This window comes from Gobius niger (assembly GCF_951799975.1).
Source record: "Gobius niger genome assembly, chromosome: 12".
Lineage (NCBI taxonomy): Eukaryota > Metazoa > Chordata > Actinopteri > Gobiiformes > Gobiidae > Gobius > Gobius niger.
The window spans coordinates 8,015,480-8,038,774 of NC_136863.1; the positions used below are offsets into that span (position 1 = coordinate 8,015,480).

The window sequence follows — 23,295 nt, forward strand, 5'->3', positions numbered from 1 at the left end:
TTTTTTCTATCTGTAGCTCCTCTCACAATCTTTCCTGCTTTTCCCTATTCAGAATAAGAATAGATTGTATTGCCATTGTCAGTGTTTGAGTGATTCTTTATTTCGAACAGGTTATGTTCGCAATTGTAAGTCTGTGATTTAAAAAAATACATAAATAAATAGAAATGAAAAGAAAATACAATTAAAGGCCATACCGCCTTTGCTCTGCCCGTACCCGTCAGACCTTGGAAGCTAAGCAGGGAAGGGCCTGGTCGGTTCTTGGATGGGAGACCGTTTGGGAACATCAGGAAGCCTAGCGAATGGAGTGAGTGAGTGAGTGATGGTGGTCGGATTGGCCGATGGCGCAGACTGGTTGCCTCACTTCCGTCGGTCTACCCCAGGGCAGCTGTGGCTACAATAGTAGGTTACCACCACCAAGCATGGAGTGAATGAATAATGCAATGTAAAGCATCTTTGAGTGTTCAGAAAAGCACTACATAAAACCAATGCATTATTATTATTATTATTTTAAAAAATACATGCTCGAAAGAGAGTATGAAGAAGTTAAACTTATTTGATCCCATTTACATGCTTCATCATAACTTAAAATTCTTCAGTGTTTAACATGATTGGCCCGTCTCTTCTTATCTATTATGTATCACAATCATTCATCCATAAACAACAGGAAGTATCAGTCCGTCCTTGCTAACAATACAAAGTACTGAAGATACAAAAGTATTGGTTCACAAACTAGGAATTTTCTTTGGTGCAAACATGCAAACATGAAACATAAAACTTGTGGTAGAGATAAACGGTAAAGTAGAAAAGCTTTAAAGCTACAATACTATAAGGGCATGCATAATTCTTTTGTGAATTAATTAATTAACTGTGCGTTCAGCTTTATGTGGACAGCCTGTTTTTCCACACTTTGCTTGATTTACATTACTCTGTGATGACAGAATGACAGATGAAAGAAACTTTCTCTGCTACAAGAAAATACGATAATAATAATAAGATAATCACAGCTTTAATGACTTATAAGAATCAAAACTTGTATTATTATTTATCTCATCTCTTGGTTAGTACTTTTTTTTTTCTTATTTTATTTAACACAGTTTGAATAGTATTAAGGAATTTTAATTTGAGCCTTTATTTAGATGAAATTGCTGTTGTTTAATCAGTGCGTTATACTATTACATACTATTACTCCCATATCGATTGGGGACTGTCCCACTTATGTCTCTCTGCAGCTGAGAAGGAGGAGGAGCGACAGGGGGCATGATCTTTTCCCGAGTCCTGATCTGAGTCGGCTGTACATAGCACAGTCCCTTCCCAACTATTTTTAGTGCTGGCCCTTGCAACAATGTCATCTGTAACTGGACTCCATCTGTTAAGTCAGTCGCAGCATGTTGAATGTCACTTGCCAGAAACAGAAGCTTCCCCGAGTCCCGGCCAAGCTCACAGCCCGAACGGAGAGCAGCTATGGAGTTTGCGGGACACCGTGGCTCCTCTGCCGTGGCCGCCGGGCTGTTGGTTGTCCCTGGTCCCAACTACCTGGACTTAGATGTGGATTTGGACGATGAAGATGAAGAAGTTGTGATTAGAATTAGGCCAAAATCTTCCCCACAGCCGAGGAGGAAGACTTCTCTCGACGAGGAGGACTCTGACATCTCTCAACCCCCTTCCTTGAGCGGGTCTCGCAGGGTGTCATTCGCGGACGCCGTCGGGCTGAGTTTGGTGCAAATTAAGGAGTTTGACAAATGGGACGTCCCGCAGCTACCGGACTTCCTTGATAGCATAAGCAAAGACCAAGAGGAGTATTTCATCTCACCTTTTAACTTCACCCTGTCATTGTCTTCTGAAGAGATTGCTGCGAAAGTCATACATAACAAAGTCGAGTTGGAAAGCATTGAGCTGCTACCAGGGACCACTATTTTGAAAGGTGTAATCCGCGTCCTCAACATTTCCTTCACTAAGGCAGTGTATGTGCGAACCTCTCTGGACAACTGGGTGAGTCACTTTGACCTGCTGTCCGAGTACATCCCCGGATCGAGCGAGGGGCAGACGGACAGTTTCTCATTCAAGCTGACTTTGGTGCCTCCGTTTGCCGAACAGGGGGCAAGGGTTGACTTTTGTTTGCGTTATGAGACCCTGTGCGGGACATTTTGGTCCAACAACAGCAATAGGAACTTTGTGTTGTTTTGCTATAAAAGGAAAAAAGAAGTTCAGGACAAGCCGCAGAAGGAAAATGTCAAGAAGAGCTGCCTGAAGCCAGTCAGGTGAGTGTGATGCATGTTCTGAGTTTGTGTTTTGAAATGCAGTTTTAATTGCCTTTGTGCTGGTTTGCAAGGTGATCTGCTGTGTAATTCGAGTCCTGGCTAAGCTGACTTTGACATTAACAGCCCTTGTGTGTCAAACCTATTGTCTCTTCAGTGTCCTAATATATCTGTGCTATGTGGTTTCTTAAAAAGTATCATAGGTTGTTATGAGTGGATTCCCGTGGTACAAAAGAGGCACATAATTGAAGTATAAAAGCGTGGAAAGGTTCATATCACAGTTTCATATTTCATATTTTTGCAATCAATATACAAGCCAATGATAATAATAACATTTTGTAAATCTTTGTAAGGATATATAACTCAAAGCCTCTGTGTGCTTCAGAGACATGTTTGTGACCTGTACAAACCAGCCAATCGCATCACCAACGCAGCAGGAGGGAAAAATTATACAGATCTGATTGCATTTGCTAAGTCTACAAAGACTTTAAAGGACTTGAAATTCAAAGCACAGGACCTGGACTTGTGGCCCACTACCTTGGGACTTGACTGGGACTTGCAAAACAAGGACGTCTGCAGTCTGCTACAATAAAATGACAGAATCTGTATGATATTCTACTTTACTTTGAATTGAACCACTTCAATGAAATTACTTTTCCATCATATCTTGATTTATTGACGTGCTTCATTAATAATGTACTTTATTGTTTGAATGTGGTGCTTCAAATGACCATTGCATTTTTAACCCAGAACTTTTGCATAACTAAAACTCGGTGTATAATTCCCACTCATAACACTCTTACTAATTCACAGTCCGAGCGTCTCCGTTGAGGAAAGCATGTCTTCTCCGGAGCGAGAGGACGATGCACCAGGTGATACTTTTATTATTGATCTGTTCAAAGTAATCCTAAGTGTTGTCCTTGTGTTGTGACTTAGTGTAATTTGAAATGCCTTGTATTTAGATGCGACGATTCGACAGAAAAGCAACAATGACAGTCAATCCAACGAGAGCACCAGCAGTCCAGCGGAGAGGTCAGAAGAAGACGGGAGCCCGTCCCAGGTGGGAAGATCTTATTGGTTACTCTGCACATCAGGTGGACAATTTAATGCAGATATTGTCTAATACTGTGCAGACGACATAAACAGTCATTTATAATAAAACATGCATTGCACTGCAAACTCTAAAACAGGATTTACTTTAAAGGTGCATTATGTAACTTTATGTGGGGAAAGGTTGACGTTATTGCATATTTGACCTTTGACTGACCCAGCGGCTGTATGAGTGTTTAGCCTAGTGCCTTTACTTTCCATCCCAGTGGCCTCTGTAACGCTCTATGATCAATTGTTTTGGGGGTTTCTGGTAGGTTTTCACTGCTGATGGAACCATCTCCATGGATACGTATAAGTTCCATCTAGAAAACCTACCAGAAACCCTAATAAACAATTAATCCTGGAGTGTCATAGAGGCCACTGTGATGGATAATAATAGCGTCATGCTAACCACCCATAAGGACACTGTGTCACTAAAAGGTCAAATACGCACTAATATTAACTTTTTTTTCCGCACAAAAAGTTTAGTTTAGTTTAGTTTATTTGTTTATTTGAGCAGTTAACGCTCTACTCAAAAGGAGTGGGCCGAAGCAAGAGCTTATAAGCGCCCACCCCCAAAAGGTCAAAAGTTGCATAATGCACCTTTAAAAAATACTACCGATAAATCTTCCCAGGAAGAAATTACTGTAGGAAACAAGCATGTTTACAATCAGAATGGTTACTATTTTGTTATGAATGTTGTGCATTTGCATGTGATTCATTTTAAAAGGAAACTTTAAAGGGACTAGATGGCAGTTGTGATTTTTTTTACTCTCCAGGTCTTACATGTAACTGCAGTCTCTATGTTAAGCTTGAGCATGATTGTGACACTGCAGGCTTTAAGCGGCAGTTGTGGTGAATAAGTCTGGGCTCATTCTACACATCAGGACTTTGCAGGAGCATGTGGGGGGTGGAAAATACATAATACTAACATTTTTAAACTCCGTCTAGTCCCTTTAAAGAAATGGATATCTATTTTTATGGATAACAGTAGATTAGACTCTAAAGGTAACCGAGAACTTGTGATGTCTCTGGTTAAGTCCTAATGTCACATGACTCCAGTCACATCACGTACCGTACAGGACTCTGCTGAATCTGCACTGCTTGTATTCGTCACACAGGATTCTCTTTAACCTGCCAATTACATCTCGTGCTCTCATATCGTTGCATTTTTTGTCCATATTTAGAAAAAATATATAAATATAATAAAAAAAATAGTCTGGCATTATAAATGATTTGCCTCAGGTGCACTGTGGAGTGTGTAAGACTGTTTTTAATGCCGGCTAGCTGACATCGTAGAAATGCGCTAGCCTTGCATTAGCCTAGCGCCATGAAACTCTTCAAACAACTGCATGAATTACAAAAAAAATATCTCCAGGTACCAGCAACACTCTGGATAACTAGGAAATGAGTCCCTATGTCAAAAATCCTGAAATATCCCTTTAATAATAAACATTTTTTAACTGAACACATTGTAACCCTTCTTTGTTGTTGTTGAACAGGTTGAGAACCGACGAAACCGCAGTCGCCGAAATCGCAGAAAAGCGGCAAAGGTGGCTCGAGTGCGGGACTACTTTGGCCAAAAAGACTTGACAACACAAGACAGTGAGACCCAGCCATCTCCCGTAACACAGACAGAGACAGCACAGGAGCAAAATATAGAGAAAAGACATACTGACTGTAAAGGAAACATTCAATTAGAGGACAATGCTGATGCCTCATTACTAAACGGCTCGAATAGCAAGCAACACGAGAAGCTCAATCCGGCTGACGCTGCTGTTTCAACTGACGAGAGCGGAGACTTGCCGAACACTGCTCCCACCACGCATCAAAATATCAACAGGTTTGTCTCCTCCAGCGGTGAGGAGAGAGGTCCGGAGGCTGCAGGTGACTGTACACGTCTTTCAGGGGAGAGGGTTGACAGCGAGAAGCTTGTTAGTGACTCCGGCGGCTTCGCGTTTGGCACTGTGGTCGCCCCGCTTTACCACCAGGTGTCGTGTAGAGTGGGAGGTCAGCCTCACAGTGAAACACGCAGCTCAGCGTTCACAAAGGATCACCGAGAAGCAGGGGGAAGAAGTCGCAGTGGAGAAATGAATGATCGCAAGGATGTTGGACTATATGCTGATGATGAGAAAGTTGAAACTATTGAACAATGTAGGGATATGATGGACATTGTGGAGATGCCGAAGGATCTAAAAGAGCTTGAAAATGTTGCAATAATAAACACTAATGATTCACCGCTTGTGGAAACAAATTCAATCTCAGATCTTAATCCCGCGAACAATTTGTTAGACGCATCTGAAATTATTTTAGACGCTGAAAGGAAACTCCAAGATGAAAAGTTGAGCTTAGATATTCAAGGTACCCATGCACAAGAGGCTGCTGCTGATGAAAATATGGATGAAACAGTATCGATAACCAGAGAACAACAAAGTCCATGTGACATAGAAAAAGAGCCTTGCCAGTGTAACAGCCTGGAGAATAACGTCGTCGTAGTAGCTTCATCTCTAAGCAATACTACAATTCAAGAGGAAAGTGTAGCTCTGCCGTCTCAAACTTCTCAAAATGAGTGCGGGCAAAAGTTGGAAAGCTCTTGTAAGGATCTGAGTTTAGAGTTTGTTGAGGAAACTTTGGCGATAGCGTTAGAAGAAGATTTCTCTGGAAAATCTCAGGAAGATAATGTATCTTTGTTGCTACAGCCTTTGCAAAATGAGGGTTTTTCAGATCAGTTCATCAACATTACGGATAATATCAAAGAGCCAAGTATAGATGGTGCCAAAAGTGATCTATTTAATGATGAAAATCCACTTCTCACATCTGAGGATTTACCATGTTTTCTAGACCCTCCTTCCAACCTGAGCAATATTATGCAAGAAAGAAGTCTAGATATTGATAAGAAAACAATGGCATCTCCAAGTCATGCCCATGAAGTGGCTGAAGATGCAAATTCTTCTTTTTTGCTTGAACAAATATTGGCAGATGAGTCAGTGAACATTACTCGTCTGATCAAGGAGAAAAGACTAGACAGTGATGCTGGTATTGTATTGCCAAACCTCATTTCGACAACATTGAAAGAAGAAAATCCACATGTGACCTCTCAACTTGCAGAAAATGATAATTCAGCAAACCATCCCAACATGAGCCAAGTGTTTGATTCCCAAACTATGACAGCATCATCAACCTCTGCCTCTGAAACACCTGAAGACAAATCGTTGCTTGAACAAAATGAGGATTTGGGGAAAAAGTCACGTCGAAGGAGCAACAAATCTGCACCAAAATCTCAAATACAAGAAATGGAAGAACGTGTTTTGTTGCTTGCACAGAACAGCAGTGTGTCGGTCTCTTCAACCAACAGTCCTAACTATGTAAAAGAACATGACGATCTTGCTGGTACTGTGGTATTACCAACAGCAGAATCTAAATTATACATAGAAAACTCACCATTGTCTCTTCAGCTATCGCACGATGTCAAGCTCACTGGCCCAGATGAGTTAAATGTAGATCATGATGAAAAGATGGAAGCTGTGTCACAAAATCATGCATTAACTGTAAGTGAAAACGTGTCTCAGTTCAAGCAACTTTCTCAACATGAAAAGTTGGATCAATCTAAAAATACCAGCGACCCTAATGACCTTGTACTGGATCACGAATTGAGCAAAACTGTGGCTTTATCTCCATGCGACAAATCTTTATCATTCACAGAAGAAAATCTTTATTTGCCCATTCAACTTTTGGAAAACCAGCCGCCAACATCCAAAGACCTTGTAGCCCATCCGTACGACATACAGGAATTTACCAAAACTATGGCTGTATTACAAATGAAAGAGAGTGAAAATTCAATTGCGCATATTGACTTGAGTGCGCAAGAAATTATGGTGAATTCTGTCGCTGTTTTGGAAAGCACCGAGGAAAGAGAAGTCGCTACAAGTTGTAAAGGGATTGTGGACGAAGAAATAAGGCCACTCAATGTAGTCTTATCTAACAAAAGTACCACAATGCAAAGCGCTGGAAAAAGTGCAAAGTCGAAGGCAAATAATGATCATTGTGGAACAGAAACTGCCAAATGCACAACTGATAATGTGATAGAAGTTATACCTGAAGATGTAGAACGATGCGAAATGTCTCAAATGAGCACAATGAGTATGAACTTGGAAGATGAGCCTAAAAAGTTGAATATAATGATAGATAAAGAGAAAGAAGACTTGAATTACCTAATTTTACATGAAGAAATTATACAGGAAGTTCAATCAAATTTGGTAGAGGATGCCACGTGGCAGGTTTCTGATACAAACAATAGCTTAGGAAGGGCTGAACAACTAGAAAAAGCAAAGGTGCTAAGCTTTAAGGCTGAAGAAGATGCAATGAATGGACTTGAAAGAGCACAGGAACCAACATTGAGAAATGAAAAGTGTTTTGATTCTCCATTTGAAACTGAAATGTTAGCTTTATGTCCCGATTATGAAGAAAATGAGGGAGATCGAGCAAGTGGAGCTATGAATGAGATAGAATTAAATGAAAGTATTGCAAGCCAAATAGTGGGTTTTGATGTTGACTGCAAGGAGGAAGAAAAAGTCCAAATGCATTGGGAAACAGATGAAGCGGAAAGGTCAGAGATGTTGCCGTGCAAAGTCGAGTGCAATCTGTCCGCTCCAATGGACAATGTTCAAGTGGGTATTGAAAGTAGGCCTGAGAAAATAACGATAGAGACCCCAGACATGCCAATTGAAACAGACAAAACAGATTTCCCACACTGTTCCAATGATGCAAAAGATTGGTCAGAAGCTGCAAGTCAAGCGCAGGGGTCGACTTTCACAGAAAATTTGAACTACGAACAAACAGGTGACAACGACAACAGCAATTCTGACACCGATTCCGGATCAGAAGACGAGATGGAGCTGTACATGCATTGTCTAAGAGCGGTTTACGGGCAACAGAGCTCGCCGAAAGCCACAAGGCCGGAGCAAAATCGAGAGAAAGAGATCAGAAGGCCGTCCGTAAGCCGAGGTAAACGCTTGTCTACGTCATTGCCTTCTATTACTGAATCTTTAGATGAGGAACAACACTGTTTGAAGCAAGAAAAGGAGCCAGAGAGAGTGGAAGTCCAGCCCGCAGCACCACTTTTGCCAGATTCAAGCCACAAAGAGGAGATTGACAAGTATTTGTGGTGGAAAGAGACATTTTCTTGCAGGAATATTCTAAAAGCAACGCTGTATGCCATATTAGCTTTGGTGTTTTTGGCAGTGGCGTATCATTATGATTTCATTGCCTGCTTTGGGCTTTATGTGATATCAGTGATCTGGCTGTTCTTCCAAGGAGAGCGGCAAACAGGCAAAAACAACAGAGTTACTTGAACAAGGAAGGGATTTATTGTGCAGCCCAGGGAAGACTTGAGTCCTCTAAGCTGAGTGCAAGACTCAGAGGGAGAAATGAGAACATATTTTTGACCAGTTGGTATTGCTGTAGCTAGACTTAGTCAAAACTGCAGATCTTTTGCAGTGTTCGCGGTCAGAGTTGGTCCAAGGAAGGAACTTTGTTAAAACTGCTTGTGACAAATGAAAAGTATGTTCTTAATCAACAGATGAATTAATTTTTACACCACTACTGAAGAAGAAGGAAGTGGTTGAAAGATTAGGTTGGTGAAGAAGTGTAGTAAATGTGTTAATAGTAGAAATAGACCTACATCTGCCATTAGCTTTATGTTACAGCTGTTTATAGCATTTCATATGTTTTTATTTTGTGTATTCCATATGGGAAGAAGAGCTATTTTTTTTGCATTTTCTTGTCAATGAATGAAACCAACCAGCAAACTGTGGACCAGTGCTGTAGCTCACCACATCTGTCATGTTTTGTTGAATTGTGATGTTGATGATTGTGTGATTTGTGAATTAAACGGAAAATAAAACAGCCTCACACAGTTGTCAACTTTATCAAACGTTGCTGTTGTGTTTGGTGACATCTGGTGGAAATCCTACGAACAGCAACATCATAACTTGCTACTTGTATGTCGTATGTAACAAATTGTTTAAAATGTCCCGTGCAATTCAGTGAAATGCATATATTCTTATTTTCAGACAGTAGGGCCAGTCCTACAAAAATGTATGCACAACAGCTATATTTTTGAAGGGTAAGGGAAGGATTCATATGTCTTTCTCATTTGCCTAGATCCATGTAGAAACTAATTTTGTACATCAACTTTGTGGAGCACTTTGGGAACCATGTTGTTTACAAAATGTTATATATATCATCGGGATTGTATTATGAATTAGTTATGCATTTATGTAAATTTTCACTATAAAGGCTGGCTATTGTAAATGCATAGGCTGTCTTAACACACACAAAAATCACTAACAATCTTAGCTTTGCGGACTGTGAAATATTGTATACCTTTTTTGACTGAGGGTAGGCTTTAGCCAAAATATAGACCCAGAGCAAATCCAGACTAAATCGAGTCAAAAAAGAAAAAAAAAGAAGAGCTAAACTATGTCTAGACTGAGTAAAACCAATGCCTAGAGAAAAAAACAACACCTAACTTGAAGGCCACACCTGATTATTTTTTGTGTGACACAAGAAGCCACTAAATAAAAATGTTAGTGTGGGCCCAAGCTCATTCCTAACTTTATTTCTTTATTTGTAGCATCAAAATGTATAAATTCAAAGTTTATAGGCTTATAGGTTCATGAAATAAGTGGATGTGGCATTTCACCGAGTGCAATGCTGACTCTGTGCATAACTTCAAATCATAACAACGCCGCCCAAGAAGTGACTTCCTGTTTCGATCCAGCGCGCCAAAATAAAAGCACACAGCTCATCAAAATCAGTGCCTTTAAAGCCATTTCACCCAATACATAGTTTAAAAACAAAGCAAAATAATATTTTTATAGTGATGAATGAACACGCATATCCTTGCTAATCCAAAATGTTACGCAGTGTTGCTTCAATTAATTTTTATATAATCATTATTACCAGTACTTTTCCCCCGCTTTTTTCCTAAATGTATTTACCGTGAGTTTTAATCATAGACTGTAAAAAAAAAAAAAAAAAAAATTGTGTGCGTTTGTCTGGTCCCGTTTCCTCTGCTCTGATTGGCTGCTGACCTGTCAATTCTCGAGCGTGTTTGTCAGCTCGAGCCAATCAACGGGCGCGTTGTTGGCACGTCCCCCCCCCCTCGTTTCGCCGGGTCCCGAGCACAGCAGCTGCGATCAGGGGGGAACTAAAAAGCCTCCTCCTGTGACGGTGGCTTTTCGGTGCGGCGGCGGCGGCGGTGGTGCTATGGAACCCAGGGGCAACGTGGAGACGGGAGAGACCGAGAGGGACCACCGGGAGCTGTTTTACGTGCCCATCCCGCGCCAAGAGCCCACCAAACAGGAGCAGGAGAAGCTGTCCGGGGTCGTGAAAAATGTGCACCGAAAACTGCGCAGGAAATATCGAGAGGGTAAGAGCAAGAGCTGCTGCTGTCGGGGGGGGGGGGGGGGGGGGCCGTGTTGGTTTTTCCTCTGCACCGATCGTGGGTTAGCGTTAGCCTCGGATCTCTGTAAAAGCTGTTGATTGATAGACGTGCTAAAAATGCGCAAAAGCTTTTTACGAAACTGGCTTGTTATTGTCTTATCGTCAGTCTTGCGCTGCGTTTTCTGCAAGTAAACAAGGCCCCTTTCCACTACCTTCCCACCCTGACAGTGAATGAGATTGTTGCCTACCTTTGCTTAGCCTGTTTGTCACGCGTTATTATCCAGGATCATCTATTGACAACTTGTTTACGCATCGAGCTACGACGTGCAGCTGGATTTGTGCCACTTTTACGCAGAAACTTTTCTCCACAGCCAAGACAAATGGTGCAAGGACAAAAGTTTAAATTTTGCAAAGCCAGAGCAACAAAGGATGATTAACTTTTATCTTTCCACATAATACAAAAAAGGTAGTGGTTAAGAGAATGCACGCTTAACCAAGTGCATTCGCCAGTTCAGCTTTACCCAAATCTGAAAGATTGCAGCCTATAGGCCAGAGTGACGCCTCATTTGAAAGCTACGACTCACAAAACGAATATCAATGGTTCTTTTTCCTTGCATTGTTACCGCGTTGTAGTTACAGTTTTAACATTTCTTTTCATTGCCTTTTTGTTGCATTTTCGTCACATTTTTGTCACTTTTATAACACATTTTTGTCACTTTTTTGTCATATTTTTGTCACTTTTTCGTCACATTTTTGTCATTTTTTCATCACATTTTTGTCACTTTTTCGTCATATTTTTGTCACTTTTTCGTCACATTTTTGTCACTTTTTCGTCATATTTTTGTCACTTTTTCATCACATTTTTGTCACTTTTTTGTCATAATTTTGTCACTTTTTCATCACATTTTTGTCACTTTTTCATCACATTTTTGTCACTTTTTCATCACATTTTTTGTCATTTTTTCATCACGTTTGTCACTTTTTCATTACATTTTTGTCACTTTTTCGTCATATTTTGTCACTTTTTTGTCATATTTTTGTCACATTTTTCATCATATTTTTTGTCACTTTTTCAACACATTTTTGTCACTTTTTCAACACATTTTTGTCACATTTTTTATTTTTCATTTTTCACTTCTTCGTCACTTTTTCGTCATATTTTTGTCACTTTTTCATCACATTTTTGTCACTTTTTTGTCATAATTTTGTCACTTTTTCATCACATTTTTGTCACTTTTTCATCACATTTTTGTCACTTTTTCATCACATTTTTGTCACTTTTTCGTCATATTTTGTCACTTTTTTGTCATATTTTTGTCACAATTTTCATCATATTTTTGTCACTTTTTCAACACATTTTTGTCACTTTTTCAACACATTTTTGTCACTTTTTTGTCACATTTTTTATTTTTCATTTTTCACTTCTTCGTCACTTTTTCGTCATATTTTGTCACTTTTTCATCACACTTTTTCATCACATTTTTTTTCTCACTTATCTGCTATTTGGTTGCTCTTTTGTCGCATTTTCATCCTCCGTTCCGTCTAATTTTGTTGCTATTTTAACTTTTTTTTTTCAAGAAGCTTTTAGATTTGACTAAAGCCAAACTGGAGAAAATGTGCTTGGTTCCGGTGTGGGTTAAGAGGTTAATATTCTTGTTATGCTGCACCTTGGGAACATTCCTCGTTCTGCTTGCTGCACACCTAAAGGTACACTATGTAACTTATGATCATGTAAACTCACTGAATTTGACACAGTAGTTTGTCAGGGATTTTTCTTTTTAAATCAATTTTGTGAACTGAAAGTGATACAAGGCCTGTCACGATAACAACATATGAAGTTCGACACATTGAGGCCGTTAAATGTTGCGATACCATATTATTGAAGACCTTTTAATGCCACAGAAACTAACTATAGCTTAAAAATGACCATAAATCTTTGATCGAGAAGTGCTAAATCTATAACATGAACACAATACGATGAATCATGAAGCCCAAAAAGTATTGTTTATCTATCATTTGTGTGTTACACTGGGGAAAAAAGTGCCTTCTCATCTTTGATAAATGACCTAAAATGTTCTTGAAGACAATTTATGCTGATTTTGAGTAGGTTTGGACTGTCTTGAAATAATAATAAAAACAAACACTTGGAATAAGACAAAAAAGTCAAGAAAAATCATTCTTTCATTGGCAATAAGAAAGTAAACCTACTCAAAATTAATACAAGTTCTGATAGTCAGATAGCCCTTGAAGATAAGACATTATTTTTTCCATATTTACCTTTATGTGCACGCACTCTGACAAATATGTTGGTAGCTGTTCATAATGGAAAAAGTTTGAGAACAGTGTACCGGTACTTTGTTGTTTTTGTTATATCCTCACTTTGCTTTTTGTATTACAGCCTCTCCGTCCATCTTCTTCAAACTCTTATCTCTTAAATTCGGCCCTCCAGCATAAAACCTTTGGCCCCCAAGAGAATTTTGAAAAAACATTTATTCATAAATTAGAGACCAAATACATGAAAAGGACTCTAAAATGTGGAAAATGCTGTCAGTATTTTCATATTTCCCAGCAAAACAACCCATTACGTCATATATTATGTACAAAACTTATATTTGCAGAAAAAACATGCTTTACTTTGGGCTACAATTGTGTGTTTCGGCCCTTGGTGTTTTGGCAATGAAGAAAATCAGCCCTCCATGACGCAAACTTGCCTACCCCTGATTTATACATACTTGTTGAAATGAATAAATGCAACAAATTCTTATGCAACCGTTGAAGGTCTAAAGTAGGACACAACACGGTAACGTAGGTCTGAACTAGGACTAAGGTTAAATATTAAATAGGTTGTGCATCTTGACAGACAACAATAGTATTTTAAGAAAGATGTGGCTCTTTGAATCCACAATGTTGCAGACCCCTTTCCTACATTGAAGTAACTGGAGGCAGATTACTTGCTGCAATGAAGTCCATTGCGATAATGATTTATTTGCATTTTTTTTTTTCACGAGTTGGAGCAACAGCCTTGCACAGTATTTGCATCCCACACTATGTAAATACACACACTCACAGAATAACAAAACGATGATCTATAGATTTCACATGACACTCAACTGCGTGAGCTTTATTGTGTGGGTATTTCGTGCTGTTGGAAAATCCCTTTTTCTTCACACTGTGATAATGAAAGTTAATGGCACTTCATGAACACGGAAAACGCTTTACAGAAATAAAGACGCATTAGCAGCAGAGCGTGGACAACAATTACATGTAACGTGTACAGAGTGGAACTAAGCTGATTTAGAAAATGTTGTTCCTTTTGCCTTCAGTGCAGTTTTCTTCCATACTAAAAAACATAAAAACCCAATGGTTGCTCTTAACCGATCAAACATATCTAATGTGTCTATTCTTTGTCTCTAACAAGGCACACCTAAAATTCAATTTTGTTTTGATCACTGTGGGTGATTTTTTTTGTATGTATTTGTATTTGTTCTATATTTGCCACTTACTCTCCTCCAAGTCAAATGTCTCACTTTGGAGACTAAATAATACATGAATCCTGAATCCTGAAAAGCAAATAATAACTTTAAAATGTGTGATAGTCACAGTTTTGGTCCTAATTCTGCTTTTTTTTTTAAAGGGGCTAGATGCAAGTTGGCCATTTTACACTAACTACTGCCACCTCAGGTCATATGTGTAACTGCACCTTCTATATTAAGCTACATACACCTTAGGGTATTGCTGGTGTATAAGACACAAGTTGAAATAAACAAAGCCCCCAACCTTTTCTTGTGATCAGTTTAATCTCTTAACCCCCACCTTAAAGGGACTATATTGTACATGTTCCAGCCATGTCCTAATATGTAGAATGAGCTCAGACCTGTTCACCACAACAGCCTCTAAAACCCTGCACTGTCACTCAAAAAGTTGTTAATTCGGGTCCGAAGTGCCGTCATGCACAAGCTTAATATAGAAGCTGCAGTTACGCATAAGACCTGAGGTGGCAGTAGTGAGCATAAAATGACTAACTTGCATTTAGCCCTTTTAAGCAAGTGTGTTTTGTCTTGTTCAGCTTTTCCCAAATCTAAAAGGTTACACACTCCAAGCCAATGTAGCACCTCATTTGAAAGCTAAGACCTACAAAACCAAAGACCTCTTTTTGTTACGTTTTCATTCAGTTTTTCCCCCACATTTTCATTGTTTTTTGTCACTTTTGACAAAAAAGGTTTGTGGCTTTTTTGTTGTGTTTTCATCACTTTTTTGGTCACTTTTCTGTTGTTCTTTTATGGCTTTTTCATCCCTTTTTTATTGCGTTTTCTTCACTTTTTTTGTCGTGTTTTTGTCCCTTTGCTATTGCCCTTTAGTGTCTTTTTCATCACATTTTTGTCACATTTATGCCAACTTTTTGCCGCTCTTTTGTTGCATTTTCATCCTTGTTTGGTCTCATTTTTGTAGCTATATGAAGCCAAACTGGAAAAAATGCACTTGTTCAGGTGGGGGTTAAGATTAGAAGATGAAATTGGTTTATTACAATAATTTCATTACATTATCCAAGACGGTTATTGAATGCCACACTTGTTTCTCATATCGTGCAGTGTGAGAAATTCATACGTTTGTATTTTTTTTTTTGTATCTGTCCTGTTTAACATTTGGTTGATTCCTCTTTTGCAGCAATTGCAATAAACAACATTAATATGAGTGAAGTTGCATTTTCACACTGCAGAGCAGGGTGAGAGTTGTTTTCAAGTTGTTTTTTTTCTTCAACTTCTTCTTTGGAAAGCGTATTCTTCCTCATGATTGCTTAATAAGTACGGCATGATCTCGTCTCGGGCTTGGCATCAACTCATTGGTCACGCTCCTGTGTATTTACCACGGCTGCTCTTTCTCGTGTTGTCCTTTCATTTCTGCAAATCTGATGCGCGTTTTTTTTTTCTTTCTCCCCCCTTGTGGTCATGGGATCGTACCGTTGTTATCAAGTTGTTTGCCTTCGGGCTGTAAACTGCACCGCTACGAGCCAGAGCTGAAAGGATCTCTATAGGCACCGCTTTTGTTATTGTAGCTTTACCTTGAAAATGAAGAGGTTGAGTTTTTATTATTAAACGCCCACTAAGGTTGTCTGTGGCTTCTGCGACTCCAACAAACAACGTGAACAAGTATGTATTTGCTGGTTGGCTTTATTATTTTATTGACTCGTATGATACAAAGGTGTTCTGGCTAATTGCCTGGAGACTTTATCCCTTTGTGGTAAAGCTAGGTTTAATTTGATTTGAATAAAACTCCAGGAAATATTTCCATCACGACTTTAAACTGGATTATGGATTGTTGACCAAACCTTTGTAACATTATAAAATAACTTTACCTCAATACATTTCAAACTAAAACACTAGTTTCAGTGTCTATTTTAGTTTACAAAGTATGTTGTAGTAGTTTAGTAGTAGTACATTTATCAGATTGGTTAGTTGCTACAGTACAGTTAAATAACTACAGTACAGTAGTTGCCTATTATTAGTTTTGGCCTCTTTATTATGTCGGGTCAGTTGATACTAGTATATGTCGAGTCACTCTTATGTAAAGGCTCTATACCTGATATGTTTTTTTGTATTATTACAACAAATTAAAGAGGAAGCCCCTAAAATAAAATGTAAGTTGTGGCCAAACTCATTCTTAGTACAGCTGCATTTTTCGCCCTTTTCTGCGAACTACATTTGTGGTTTCTGTTCTCCACATCGTTTTACTGGATGCTTTTGTACGTCTTTGCCGTGTTTTTGTGGGGTTTGATGGATTTTTGTTGCTGCAGAGAGTCCATAATGGTCCTGAAGTAAACAAACAGCTAGTTTATGAGCTAAAGACATTTGAGACCTACAAATTTCTTCTGAAAGACTGAAGAGGCACCAAGAGCCCCCCACACCTGCAGCATATTGAAGGCGTCGCAAGAGGCGCACCAGGAAACTAAAAAGGGACAAACGAGGAGGTATCTGGGAAAGACTCACAGCTAAGCCACTCATGCCTTCTATTGTTCTGCTTAATGGATGTTCACTGGAGAATGAAACAGATGAACTGCTTCGCTCTTCCCAGAAGATGTTGAAAGAGGTGGCGGTGGAGCTGACCAGTGTACAATAAAGCACTTACTTACCTAACATATTTGTAGCATCCCAATTCTTCACAGGGACGGGTTTATAGGCACATTTCACAATTTTTTTCATAGTCACTGATACGGAAAGTCTAGAAGACGAGCTTGAAACTGATACAAATGCTTTATAATTAGATGCACAATGTTCTTTGTGTCTACAAGGACAAAACAAATTCCGCTCCACTACAAGAAGATAAATCAAGTCTATTCACATAATAATATAGGATCTCAAGTTATAGATTCAATGTTATTGTATCCACTATTAAAGGGAAACTTACCCCCCTTCTAGAGCCTCAGCCTGAGAGCTTGAGATTAAAATAAAGCAGGAGAAAGAGGCGTTCCTGGAGGACTAAGGAGGGTGCAGAGGGGAGGGGTGGGGGGGCTATGGGTCTGTGATTGACAGGCCTGAGTCTCCTTACAGGTAAACAGCCCCTCCCCTGTTCCCCCCTCACTGCTGGAGGCCGGGCCGTGTGTGGGAGCGTTGCATTGGAGTGTTTGTGCTGCTGGGCAAGTGACATCAGAATTCCCCAGAAAACCTGTTTGCTCTCGTTTCCTAATTGTTGCTCTTTTTCTTGTTTTGCTCAGTGGGCGACTTTGAAAAAATCTGGCGGGAGCACTGCGAGGACGAGCGGACGTTGAGTGAATACGCCAATGCCATGAAGAACCTCGCGGACAACCACTGGACGAAGAAGTGCGAAGGAGAGGGACGCATCGACTGGTGCCGCAGGTAACGTTTCAAATGGACCTATCCTGCTTAATTCAGGCTTTATTACCTTGTCTTAGCAGAGCGTTGTTGGTTAGAAAATGCAATATTGATCTGAAACGGCTGAAACATAATATCCAGTAGTTCGCTTGAATAACCAAGAAGTGAGACTAACTCTGTCACCAGGTTGAGGTTTGATTTCAACTGCCATTTCACAAATGGTGCTAAAATGAAGGCCTTGAATGTCATTAAAGGGATATTTCAGGATTTTTTAAATATGTTCTCATTTCCTAGTTATCCAGAGTGTTGTTGATTTTTGGAGATTTTATTTTTTATTTTTCTATTCATGCAGTCCTTATATTCGAAGAGTTCAGTGGTCCTAGGCTAATGCTAGGCTAGCGCATGTCTATGGTAACTAGTAGCCTGCATTTAAAACCTCTTCAAAATCACTGGGTAGTCCTCCAAACTGATTTGTGGAAAGCTCCTAATGCCGGACGCAGGTAAACATACTGTAGATCCGGTAAGCTAGCAGATCACTCCGCCGCTGCGTAGCTTACAACCAGGAAGCTGATGCTGCTCAAATATAAGTTCTTTTAGATGCAAAATGGTTATATTTCAAAAATTATTCTGTCGACATAGACATTTATATGGGTAGTCTGGTGTTATAAGTGATTTGCCTCAGGTGCACTGTGCTTGGGTCAGACTTGGGGCAGGCTACTAGTTACCTAGACATGCACTAGCCTAGCACTAGCCTAGCACCACTAAACTCTTCAAATATAACGACTGCATGAATAAAAAAAAAACTATAACTAGGAAGGTGATGCCCTATTTCAAAAATCCTGAAATATCCCTTTTACAAAGCGTTGCTCAACCGTTTTTCTATAGAAGTTTATTGAACACAAAAAATATGGTCCAAAAAAACATGGTGCTGAACATTTTGCATCATTTTTACACCTTTTCTCCCCCCATTATGTTATTATTGTTTTTAAATATCCAACTATAGACTTTATTTTTTATAGACTAAAAATAAAGTCTATAGAAATTTTAAATGCATTAAAAAATATTGTGTTTAGGCTTTAAGATGCAATTAAAAAGCATTACATTTGGCTTGCTGCGACCTTTATAAACCCTCATCTGAAGCTTGTCCATAGGTCTTAATGTAATTGTGAAATATCTCTCTGCAGTGTTTGCCAAGAGTACTTTTTGGACGGAGGGATGAAGAAGATGATCGAGAAAGACAAGAAAAGTGCCGCTGCTGCTCTGGGTTTGACCTCCGCCGCCGTAACAGCCCAGAATCACAGCACTGTCCCCTGGTGAGAGACTCTTACCAAAAACTCAGCTGTTCCTTTTTAATGATGAGAAGACTTTTTCTTTTACTGCGACTAATACAAATGGTACAAGCATGAGGTGTGTGATTTATCTTTTGTTTCATGTTTCCCCAGTTCCTCCTCTCCCTTTGGAAAGATGCGCTTGCTGGACGTGGGGAGCTGCTTCAATCCGTTCCTGAAGTTTGACGAGTTCCTCACTGTGGGGATCGACATCGTGCCGGCCGTCGAGGTTCGTCTGATTAAACAATACTGTATACTCTTAAAGTGATAGTCTGTAAGTTTGCACAGTGAAGAGAGATAGAGTAAAATTTGAAAGTAAAGAATCAAATTCCTCCTTTAATCAGAAAGCCCTGTTTGCAAAATGAGGAGAGAAGGAACAGAATTTTCATAAGTAAACGATCAAGCTCCTCCCCCTCCCTCCTGAGTGGACCTGATAGGCTAGCTCACAGGAAAAGCTCGCCTCACTGGTCGACGCAGGAGAATGCTAGACTCTGATTAGTTGCTGAGATCCGGGAAGGGGGGACTATACAGAAAAACAATGTGTATACTGTATATATGGTTACTTACTTTACATAAAAATGCAAGACCAGGTGGTCTTAAATTTTATACATTTTGTATCACTTTATCTGATACGCTTTCACTTTATCACTTTAAGTGCAATTAAGGGCAAGTTTACTCTACAACAAGAAAGAAAGTAAGGTACAGGGCTTTTTTTAATATATATGTAATTTTGTGTATTGACAAGTCGGAACAACAAGTTACAACAAATGTCTTTGATTTTTTTATTTTTTTTTCCCCAACAAAAACCCATGAAAAATGAGAATTGAAAATCCAGAAGAGAATTAGTAAATAATATTAATAGTTTAAGAAAAATAAAAATAAATAGAAAATAATAATAAAAGAGGTACAGGGCATTTTTGCCAAGATATTTGTGTCAAGATATTTTATTCATATTTCAAGCAATTATCTTCTAGTAAAGATGAAAATATGTTCATATTTCAAATCTATTTTTCCTTAAGTTGTACTTTTTTGCCTGAAATTGCTTTGGAATAAGTGAAATAAAAATTAAACCAGTGAAAAATAACTAAAAACTGAATGAACCAAGTCAGATCTTTTTAACATTTGCTTTTTCGACGCATTCTCTCTTGCCATCCTGATACTTATTTACTTATAGAAACCTGTTGACGTGAGTTTTCCTGTTCGACTGTGCCTTTGATTAATGCACCGTCATTTCGAGCAGGTCTGACTCATGAGCGCTGAGAATGTGGTTAGTGTTTATGAAGAAACAGGAACAAAAAGTGTTGTATTTGTGCAGCTGTCAGCGAAAACTACTGAGAGGCGTTTTCAAAATGCTTCTGGGGCATCGAGTAGACTTCCTGATTCTTTTTGTACTGGAATACTGAAGCGCAATATTATGGGAAATAACATTGCACGATTTAGGAAAATTTCCCCTTTTTTGTTATTGTTGATACTGAATATGTCCAGCCCTTTCCATGTCGCTCAACAAAGGTAGTACAGTTGATAATTGATGAATCTCAAGTAATTTTCTTCAGTAACTCTGTGAATGTAAGGTTTGGATGAAATGATTCGGTGGCGCAGTTGGTAGAGCGGGTCGTCTCTCTGAAGGTCGTGGGTTCGAATCCCACGACCTTCAGAGAGACGACATGCACACTGTCGTCGTATCCTTGGGCAAGACACTTCACCCTCCTTGCCTCCAGTGTCTGCGTACACTGGTGTATGAATGAGAGTGTGAATGGGTGACTGGTTCCTTGCTGTAAAGCACTTTGGGCCTGATGAAGGTAGAAAAGCGCTACATAAGTTGAGTCCATTTACCATATAAAGATAAAGCAATCCTAAATAATTTGTTTACCTTAATAAATCCTTTCTGTAGTCCCTCTGGGGGCAATGCAAGTGTTAATGGGATGATTGGAGGGTCTTTCATCTCCCCCTGGTGTCTCTGGCCAGAAAACCACAATTGCAACTTGACTGCCACCGGACCGGAGTCACCAATACACGAAGAAGAAGCTAACAGGCTAACGGGCAAAGCTAGCTGTGGGCTAGTAGTATTTACAGCCAAGTTTGAGTGTAAAAAAATATTTCCATTGTGTAATTGGATGTACAGTATCCCTCTCTCCCTTTGTCTTTTCTGTCAGTGTAGTATTTACTCTCACGGTTAGTTAATAAGTAAAAAAAAATCGAAGCTTGCAGCGACACCTGCAGTTGCGCTTATGGCCTCTAGGGGCAAGAGTTACGTAGCACTGCTTTAAGCTTTAGTTTGGCATTTGACCGAGATTATTTCACTTGTTCTGAGATATTTCTGACTCATTTCAATACATTTTGTCTTAATCTCAGGTTTATTTATCTGCCAATGGGGTAAGAACATTGCTCTTGTCCCATTGCCAGTTTTATTTTCTTATTTCTAGCAAGATGACCTCAGAACCAGTAACAGATGTTCTCAAACTAGCAAGTAAAGTCCAAGATTAAACAAGATGAAAATTCTCTATTCAAATAATTTTAATGCTATTTGATATTTAGTTTTTGTAGTGTAGCCCTGAATTTACTCCTGGTTATACTTAAAAAGCCACTGGTTTCTTCTATAACCAGCATTATCTGTTATTGTTTCATCCAGAGCGTGTACAAGTGCGACTTCCTGAACCTCCAGCTGCAGCCCCCGTTGCAGCTGTCCCGGGACGCGGTGGAGGCCTTCCTGCGTCAGCTCCACAGCCCCATCGACTCGTTCCCGGCTCAGCTCTTCAACGTGGTGGTCTTCTCCCTGCTCCTCTCCTACTTCCCCTCCCCGTACCAGCGCTGGATCTGCTGCAAGAAGGCCCACGAGCTCCTGGAGCTGCACGGCCTCCTCCTGATCATCACCCCCGACTCGTCCCACCAAAACCGCCACGCGCTCATGATGCGCAGCTGGCGCGTGGCGGTCGAGTCCTTGGGCTTCAAGCGCTACAAATATGTGAAGTATTCCCACATGCACCTGATAGCGTTCAGGAAAGTGTCCCTCGCCACCACCAGCGATCTCGTGTCCCAAAACTACCCGGAAATGCTCTACATCCCGCAGGACTTTCACACGAACGAGGAGGAAGACGGCCCGGACGCGCCCCTCTACGTGCGCTCCGACGTGGAGGACGACCAGATCGCGTGGGGGTTCGGCGAGCTGCCCGAAACGCCGTACGATTCGGATTCCGGGGAGAGCCAGAGCAGCTCCTTGCCCGGGTTTCACGAGTTCGAAGACCCCATTCTGCTCCAAAGCTAAACCTGACGCCAGCCTTTACACGCGCGTGATTCTAAAGGCGGGCCTTCGTTGAGCGAGATGCTGCGGGTCGGGTGCAATATTCGACATTTCCACAAAAGTGAGTTGAGCACAATCAGTTTGTTTCCATAAAACACTCTACAACCAGTGTTTTAAGGCTTATGTGATTGTCAATTTTAATTTCTCTTAAGGATTTTACTATAACTCATAATTAAAACAAAACTTAAAGCCACATTGCGGAACATTTCATCCACTAATTAGAATAATGGGTGTTTTTACTGACGAGCGGGACATCACCGGCTCGTCTCCATGGAGATGTTGCTACTTATACTTTGATTACAATGTAGCCAAACATGAAATTTACCAAAAAGAAGTTTAGGTACTACTGGTATAGAAAAAATGAAAGTATTGAAAGCAGGTACGGAAAAGAAATCGCATTTCTTTAGATCCCAGTTTTGATGCTGTTGGTCCAGGGACTGTGTTAATGGAAGTGACTTGATGGTTTGGGCTCAAACAAATAAAAAAATAAAAAAATCACTATATATATATTTTTTTATTTTATTTTGCAAAAATGTTTACCCAATTTTCTCCAATTTAACAATTTTTTTCTAATTTTTTCTCCAGTTTTTTTCAATTTATTCCCTTAATTTTTTGTACTAATATATTCCTAATTTCTGCCCAGTTTTTCCCCATTTTTGCTCAATTTTTTCAATTTTTTTTTTACACAATTTCCACCCATTTTTCCCAAATGATTCCACATTTCTTGACATTGGAGACAAACCCGATATTGCAGATCTTCCTCACATTTTCTGGTTCTAGACAACAAATATTTTAGTATAGATATCGGAAAAAATATCGTTCAGGGATCTCGAAAACCAAGTATCGTTTTATAATGTTTTTTTTCTACGGTACCCAGCCCTATGATGTGTTGCTGATTATTGGGAGAGTATTTGGTTTCACTGCCTTGTTTTACGATCATTTAGTTGATCTTGTGACGTAGCATATGACCTGGAATGTTCCGCATAGTGGCTTTAAGCTTATAAAAGGATTTACATGGTTTGCTTCACCCGTATGAAATAAACATTTGCTAT

The 23,295-nt window shown here is 39.7% G+C and overlaps 2 protein-coding genes across 2 annotated transcripts; both read left to right on the forward strand.

The window, feature by feature from the left end:
* Positions 1–1,225: 1,225 nt before the first annotated feature.
* On the forward strand, positions 1,226–8,414 carry LOC306971995 (uncharacterized protein; the record flags this gene model as incomplete). The annotated part of the gene is made up of 6 exons (XM_079568439.1): positions 1,226–2,258; positions 3,069–3,127; positions 3,218–3,315; positions 4,847–5,498; positions 8,184–8,338; positions 8,394–8,414. The coding sequence occupies exons 1-6, from the start codon at positions 1,393–1,395 to the stop codon at positions 8,412–8,414; spliced, it is 1,851 nt and encodes a 616-aa protein (XP_079424565.1). The 5' UTR covers positions 1,226–1,392.
* A 2,094-nt stretch (positions 8,415–10,508) lies between these two features.
* On the forward strand, positions 10,509–22,397 carry samtor (S-adenosylmethionine sensor upstream of mTORC1). The gene is made up of 5 exons (XM_079567131.1): positions 10,509–10,776; positions 17,500–17,641; positions 18,802–18,930; positions 19,060–19,174; positions 21,575–22,397. Exons 1-5 carry the CDS (start codon positions 10,614–10,616, stop codon positions 22,205–22,207), a joined length of 1,182 nt encoding a protein of 393 aa, XP_079423257.1. The 5' UTR covers positions 10,509–10,613; the 3' UTR covers positions 22,208–22,397.
* The last annotated feature ends 898 nt before the right edge of the window (positions 22,398–23,295 follow it).